The sequence below is a fragment of the Oreochromis niloticus genome, linkage group LG7 (genome assembly GCF_001858045.2).
Source record: "Oreochromis niloticus isolate F11D_XX linkage group LG7, O_niloticus_UMD_NMBU, whole genome shotgun sequence".
NCBI lineage: Eukaryota > Metazoa > Chordata > Actinopteri > Cichliformes > Cichlidae > Oreochromis > Oreochromis niloticus.
In genome coordinates, this window is record NC_031972.2 from 28,725,097 (window position 1) to 28,733,299 (window position 8,203).

The 8,203-nt window shown below is 38.4% G+C and overlaps 1 protein-coding gene across 2 annotated transcripts in view; it reads right to left on the reverse strand.

Annotated features, from left to right (window-relative positions):
• LOC100707965 (leucine-rich repeat transmembrane neuronal protein 4) overlaps positions 1 to 5,197 on the reverse strand; it is a 103,045-nt gene extending 97,848 nt beyond the window's left edge. The window contains exon 1 of one of the 2 annotated variants that reach the window (XR_003221065.1): positions 4,414 to 5,197. Coding sequence is in view for 1 of the 2 variants with exons in the window: in XM_005470374.4 (XP_005470431.1) it covers positions 4,414 to 4,417 (4 nt within the window). In the remaining variant the exon portion in view is untranslated. The remainder of the gene's footprint in view (positions 1 to 4,413) is intronic. The other variant, XM_005470374.4, reaches the window with a different exon arrangement.
• Between the last annotated feature and the right edge of the window lie 3,006 nt (positions 5,198 to 8,203).

The following is an 8,203-nucleotide window of genomic DNA, read 5'->3' on the forward strand; positions in this document are numbered from 1 at the left end:
AGAATCTTTCATCATTTCTTACAGATGGAGGGAACCATAGAACACTGCAGATAATTTGTGCTGGCTATTGATTATACTAGCAGATACATCAATCATGTTTCTTCATCTTGGATCTTACTATTGTGATAGGTAAACATAAATACTGCAGAGAGAGAAAGATGATGATCACAACATGCAGTATTTCTAAATGCAGACAATTTGGTTTTTCCTTTAACGTTTGTGAATGTAACTTTCACTTGTCATTACTGTCATGCCTCAGAGGCAAACAGAAAAAAAAAGACTGGTAAAGTAAATAGACAAATACTGATGTACAAGAATACTCATGTGTGATGTTTCATGTGCATTCAAAGGTATTTTAATAGACAACACTTTAGACTCGGAGGTTATTGAATCTATGTTTTCTAAATTATGCATTTAAGCATAAAGAAGCAACCCCCACTGTTTTCCTCTCTCATGTGCATAATATGTTTACTTTATTAGAAGAGTCATCTCTTAAAGACTAAAGCTGCCTCACACAACACCCTTTTCCCCTTACTGACACTGTATGTGGTTTAATGAGAGCTCTATGCTCTAATGCCTCTGTAAGTCATCTCCTTCCTCACTTTACTCATCTAATCATATTCACAAAGGAGCACAAGTCACCCGTTGAGGTGTCACTCAAAGGATTGGTGTTTCTTTTACATCTAACCTGATGTTCCCCTCACTATTACTGTTCTTCTGCTGCATCAAGATGAACAATTTCTCCTTTATATTCCATCGTGTTTAAAATATGCTGGTTTCACATGCCCTTGAACCCTCAGTACCATAAGAATGTATTTATAATGTGCCGTCCATTTTATATATGTGGTCAAAATCATCCTCTCAGCCCTTTTCACTTCCCTGCTTGATTTCCATTTTCACTTCCTAGCCATGTTCTTTTTTCTTTTTTCTTGCTTGCGTTGAGAGTCGCCATTTATGATGAACATTGTTCTTGGACAGAGTTTATTGTTCTTTATAATGTATATATCTGCGCTTATCATTTTTCTCTGTCACTCTGAGAAGTTTTATCTCAAAATCTAATGGAGATGGATATGTCACAGTTAAAGTTTGTCCAAAGGCATGTGTGTAATGCTTAGTTATGTAGCAGACAGCCCTGCTGTCCTCAGCACGAGAAGATAGCTATTTCTGCCTCTCAACCCTAACACATAGAGAGAGTAAGTGCACTTTACTGCTGACCTAAAATAAAACCAAATGTAGCTTAATAACTTGGCAAATGGACTCGCTAACTGGTGCACTTTGAGTGCACACAAGTGGTTCATTGCTATTTGCTGCCTGTCATTGACAAAACTGCAACCAGACTAAGTCTTGACTGCGCACAGAGACTGGGGAGTAGCCTAAAACATAAGGAAGGACGTCCCCAAATCAGCCTAAGCCATCCTATTAGTCTCCAATTATCTTTGAGATGATAGCAACGCCTGCCAAGTTGGACCCATTTTAACAGTTGTTGGAAAACATTGTGTCCTTGTAAGCCTGTCTCGTGTTTGTTAGAAACCAAGTAGAAAAGCACTGGGGGGAGTATTGTCAAGAATACCGTGTGCAAACAAACACACATAGATATGCGTATATACTGAGACAAATAGACCGAAAAAGAGAGAGAGAGACGGAGTAAGAGAGAGAGAGACGATGTTTTGTTTTTGCCCCTTGTCTGATTCCTGATTTCCCTTGGTGGCTATAGTTCCATGAAGGTAGTCGGAGAATAAGTAATCAGTCCTCTCTATTCACTGCAGTGCAGTGGAGTAAGTCTCTGGCCATATCAAATTCCTCTCTGAACTCCCTAAAGTGCTTTTCATTATGGTTACTGTAACAACACAACATATTGCTGCAAGTAACGGCATGTAACCAAAATTATTGTGGTTGCAGTGATATTTTGAGGGCAGCAAAAAACTAGTAATACAATTTCTGTTTTAAGTTCAATACAAATTTCCCTGTAGCCTCATACAACACTGTGCTTTCTATCATCTTTTATGTCATCTTAACATAGCTTGTATGGATTAATTGACAACCAAACAAGGAAAAAAAACCCCCAAAAAACCAAGCTCCACACATCATATTTTTAACCCATTACTCCAGTAAGGTTCCTTAACATGCTTTGTATTTGTCACTATTAACCTAATGCAGCAGTAGAAAATATACCCTTTTGCACTGATTTAGCTACCTTAATATCATCAATAATAGTTCATTGTTTTGATGTACCTAGGAGAACTTAGCTCTGTCGACTGGCATTCTCACATCAAAACATTTTTTTTTCCTCTTTTCCTGTTGAAACTTTGTGCAGCAGCTGTTTTAAGTGCCATCTTCATAAACAATCAGACTGAACCACATGGGGTCTGTAACTTTCTTTTCATTTCTGTTTGAAATTTGGCTTGTGAAACAAAACAATCATGGCTGACTTTGTGTGACAATTGTCTACAGTTCTAAGCACAAGAACTATCTCAAGCTGTAGTCAACCAATGCCTACCATAAACAGGTATTGATATTGATACTAGATGTCAGATCAAAAGTCCATCCTGCCATTGAATTTTTTCCTTTTTAAATTGCAAAATCTATGGTGTTAAAGAACTGCTGCCCTCAAGGGCCTGTGTAGCCTCTCTGTTTACCTGATTCACCTGAAGTGCACAGGTCCAACAAATGTCATCTGTTGCTACACTAGATTACTACTTGGAACTTGAAATCAAAGACTAAAATATAACACAAACTAACAGCTAAACAATTTTATTTCTTGTTTACAAGGGCAGCTGTCTTTTTTACTTTTTTTTTGTTTTTGTTAATGGAGCTCTAGATAACCATATGCAAAAGGTTATCTAGAGCTCCTTAACCTATCTTAAGCCCATGCAATTCCATCTCAAGCGGTGGCTTTTAGCTGTCCCTACCCCACTGTTCCCTTTCCGAAAGTAGATCTCTAATGATATGGTCCATGAAACATAAGTACATTGCATGCTGTTAATGAAGAGCATCCCAGTCAGCTAGACTGGTGGATGAGTGAGACTACAGTGCCATGTAATCATCAAATAATAGTGGGCAAAAGTATGCTATGTGGTTGACACTTTGTACAAGAATTTCTGAAATGCATTATTAAATTAACAAAAAAGGAAATAAAACAGATTTATTCAATTAGTACATCAGTACATCTAATGCACAATGCCGCTGAGCTCCTGCAGCCTTTGTGTGCTCTTGTAGAATATATCGATGTGGTGCAGTACCCTACTGTGGGTTGATATATCATGTGGTCTCACAATTAATGGAACAGCCTTACCAGTGATCTTGTTCATCTGTATGGTAGTTAAGAATGTGGACTTTGCCTGCTTCTGATAATAACATCAGATGGAGGAAATGCACTAATGGCATTTGAGGAATTGTAGTGACGTGGAAAAGAATGCAAAAATCTAACTGTTAAATTCCAAGAAATGGACAAATGGAATAGGAAGGAGTGGGTGGTGGGTATGGGTTATGAGCGTGTAACTGTGCGCAGGCGTAAGGGGAAAAAGAACAGGGAAAATGGTAAATTCTAATCAGAAGTGAGAACAAGATGGGGAAATATATGTGACTGTGCATTAGTGAAGAGGGGGAGACAACGCGCACTCTCTCTCTCTCTCTCTCTCTCTCTCACACACACACACACACACACACACACACACACTCAAATACATAGTAGGCTACTGATACACAGACATACAGCCGTATGCCCAATTTGGAGATTCCCTCTTCATGGCAGGTTCACAATACCGGTTGTCTGAATGGTTTGCAAGGAAAAATCAGCAAGACCGGATGGACTCTGATTAGAAGAGTTTTGGGGAGCAGTGACTGCGACTGGACAATGGGCTCCATGCATACAGATCAGACAAAAATGATTATGCAGGACCACGCTTTATAAAGTTGACTGTCTTCCAACATTTAGCGTGATTAGCATTCAGGTCCATGTCAATGAGCCAGCCACTCTAACTAGTAAGGAAAACAATGGACAGTCATCACTTGGGCAAACATGTTTAATTACTTTGCTCTGATTACTGCACCGAATCTTTTATCGTACAGTGTTGAAAAATACGAATTAACTATCATTAGTCTGTAATAAGCCACACCGTCAGGAAATGGAGGAAAAGCACACTGCAGCTCTGCGACTAACAGGCAACAGCACGGGTTTCAACCACATTCCACAAGCTTCACGAACCACTTAATGAACGGCACCATAACGCTTATTGGATGTTAACACGCTGCAATTGAAAAGACATGCGTTTTTAAACGTCAGATTCAGAGCAGGTTCTATTCTGGAAAAAAAAGAAGAAGATAATTGTGGTCTGTATTAAGAGGAAGGAGAAAAATGAGTGTATTTCACATAAACTTACGCTATCGAAAAGACTGAGGCATAAACAAACTTACCCATATCCGCTTATCTGTTAGCTCCAGCCTACAGGTTTTAACGGCTTCTAGTGCGCGACATCCGAGTCCGCATGACGCGCTCTCCACAGTCAGGTATCGTTCTAATCCACTAGCCCTGTCTCTCCGCGCAGCCGCCGACTCCAAAGCGCACCTGCCCTTTACTCTCCCGGACCTGGGTGCACTATCCGGTTTAGTTCTGCATCTCTAACCGTGCAAATCAACCGGGGCGAATGTCATTTACTTCCAACTCCGAAATAAAGGGATATAAATCCGGGTTCAGAATTCCTTATCCATCTCTTCGATGCAAAGGATCACTCTCTTTTTTTCAAGTAACAGCCAGAAAGAGTACTGCATTAGGTGCAGATAATACCGAAGCCACATCCGAGTAAGTCATGTCAGTCTCACACATGCAGATTTTGCGAATATCCAGGTAAAAAAAAACTTCACAGTTACAGTGACGGTGTGCAAAAAAATGCGGGATGTAATGTTCCAGTAGACTCAGCCGGCCCCCAGATTCCTAATAAACCTCTGCGTCTCTGTTCTCAGAGATGCTCAGTACGATCCGCGCATAGCGCGCAGGAAAGTAAGGCGAGGATATCCCCAAGTCGTTGTAAACGCTGTCAGCGAGTATCACCGGATAGTCAAATCTTCAAATATCCACCTTTTTGTAAACCTTTGATTCTCGTTGTTGCTCGGTTTGAAATGCAGCATGACGCTGTTGTTAATCACGTCTACATGTCAAAGCAACTTTGTCAGGCAGAATCGGAATGCCCTCTTCTGGTGAGAGAACGATTCAGGAGCTCGTCCAGTGTTGCATCACGATCACGATCATGCTTTGGTGGCATGATTTTAAGAAACGGAACGAAACATCGCAGTGAATCAAAAAAATAATGTAACATAATGTTTTAGTTTATTCAACCGGCCTAAAATATATTTTTTACTAAATATCACCACAACTCCTACAGTACTATTATTACTTATGAAAGCCAGTTCACACTGATAGTTTGTACTGCTAGATGATAACTAAATGGAATGAATTTTAGTATTCATGTTTCATGTATGTGAATTTTGGACTATATTCAGAAATGGTTGTTGGTTAGCACTTTGCTTTAGTTGTTTTAATTATGCTTGAGATCCTTTCTAGGGTTCTTATTAAGTTTGTGATACGAAGCTAAGAAATGCAAGTATCCTATACATATATACATAACTATGAGAGAATGGGCACGTTGCAAAAGCAGCTCTAATATATTCCCATACGGAGGATGCAAACTGCTGAATGATGCTGTCCATGGTGCTGAATTTAAAGATTGATGTTTTGTTGCTAACTGATGCCTTTCTAGAACTTTCAGGACTAAACTCTTTTATCTCAGTTGACATGCAACATTATTAATATTATTATTATTATTTTGCTTAATATGTTACAGGAAACGTGTCACCCCAAAATACCAGAATTCTTAAATACCACTGCATTTTCAATAATTTGCATTGAAAATGCAGTGGTATTTAACTGACATCTTCTCCCTCTGCATGACCCCGGTGGCCTTTTAAAGCTTTTGTGTGTTTAAGAAAGAAATGGCCAGCTGAATTTTTAATGTCCATTGCATCTGCTCTGGGTTACTAATACATGGTTGCCCTTTCTTCAGACATAGTTAGCTGCATTCTTATACTGACATCAACTGCTTTAGTAACTATTCTGACCCCAATTTTCTTTTGCACACTGCATTATAGATTTAGTTTTACTTGAATGAATAACATATTTTCATATAAATTTCCACCTATTAACCCATGTCACACTAACATATTTTTAGGGAGATTTTACATTTTTAAAAATACCATACATTTTTAATATCAAGATATTGACAAAAGTTCTTGGCCACCTACACATTGCACCTACAGGAACTGCTTGACCATGGAAAACCAAGCTATGCAGATTGTGGTGCAGTTTTTGTATAGATGTTAAAGCCAGAGGAGCTGGAACTCTGCAGTTATCGAGTCATGAATGCTGATCTTTGGTGACATATGCAACACCACTCTGTAGCATTTGTGACCAAGTTGCTAAATACTAAATACTAATACTTTCACTTTACAATAACACCACTTACCCGAAATAATACCACTAATACCAGTTAATGGTGGAACATCTAGGAGGAATTTCACAAACTGACTGCAATATTGCAAGCTTGTTAGAATGGCCCATTCTTTCAAAAATGTTTTCCAAGGAGACTGCATGGCTTTCTACTTTTGTCTTTATAGTGTATGTTTTGAACTTTAATTCAGACCTTCATTTGGTCTAAAACACAACACTGCTTTTAGAAGTCAGTGGTGATGCGTTAAGAGTGTCTGTGACATACCGTAAATTCCAGTGGCACCTCTGTTCCTGTTTCTTTGCAGTAACCCTTTTCTGCGAATTTGAAATATGTCATGATCCCTACCCACAGTGTTTCATGTGCCAGTTAGATCTTTGAAAAGGATCCACTTTTCCAATTTGTAGTGCAAGACAAAATTTAAGTTTAACTCTTTATTGTCATTGCATAGTCATGTGTTGTAAATAGTACAAAGGAATTGTAGTGCTGTCCCACATCAGTGCTAAAAAGGGCAAGCAAAACACAATAAATAAGTAACATATATACCGAATGCAATATACAGAGATGAAGAGGTCATGTAGATTTAATTGTGTTTAGAGAAAAGGGCTATGGTACTGTCATAAAGATTTGGAAAGAAATTGTCAGATCTTACTTTTACCAGTTTATTCCAGCTATCATGGCTGGAATTAATCAGTAAAATTGAGATTTATTGTGCCAGATTCAGATTTATTGCTATGCTCTACACCTGTTTTCAGGATATCACTTAACATTTCCAGACAACCTCCAATACCATCTTAAAATTAAGCATCTTGCACTGTGGTTCGGCCACTGTATCTGCGCCCATGCAATTTGGCTGATGACTTTACTTCTGGATTCAGTTCAACAAGCAGAGGCCATTCTGCTGACGGTGCTGAAACAATTAATACCCTGTGAAGTTATGGAGATACAGGCTGTGCCAGCCCATAGGCTACAGCTGTGATTTCTCTTCTAAAGAACTATAACTGTAAAGTTTACCTTTACCTCTTTACTCTGCCAATGAATCACGTGTTGATTTATGTGGCTATTGGATAGATAGTATTTGACAAGTAAAAAAGGTGCAAAAACAGAAGAAGGAACTTGAGTTAGCTGCTTGGACAGAAACTATATCTTATATTTTGTTTTCATGTAAAATACTTTTTATTTGTTTTGACAATATACAGCCAAGTGTAACCGTTCACTGCCATGGGAAATTGTGGCAACCTGGAACAAAATGTAGTTTTAAAGGTAAAATTTACCAAAACATTCAACCATGGCTGTAACTATGTTTGTTGCCCAGCAACATTCACACTGAACAATTTTTCAGGTCGTTAAATGTCGAGGTGATTTCAATAGCACTGCTTTTTGAGCTCCCTCACTATTATCCTTCACATTCTAAAGAAATGCATTTATCACCCTCTTTCGAGATTAGCATTATCCATATAACATTATAAAAATACAACAGGATCTCAGTGTTCTGGTGTGAAATATTCAGTTTAATGTGAGTGTATACTGTACACATTCTAGTGATATTTGACACAGGAAATGACTTGTCTTATAAATGAGTGAATGCAGATGCAGAGGTAATCTTTATTGCCCGAAAGCTGTCTGTAAGCCTATAAGTTAATCTGCTGGAAAACAAAATAATACAGAAATATGCGTACATGCTTATCTGTATATACTTAGTTTGA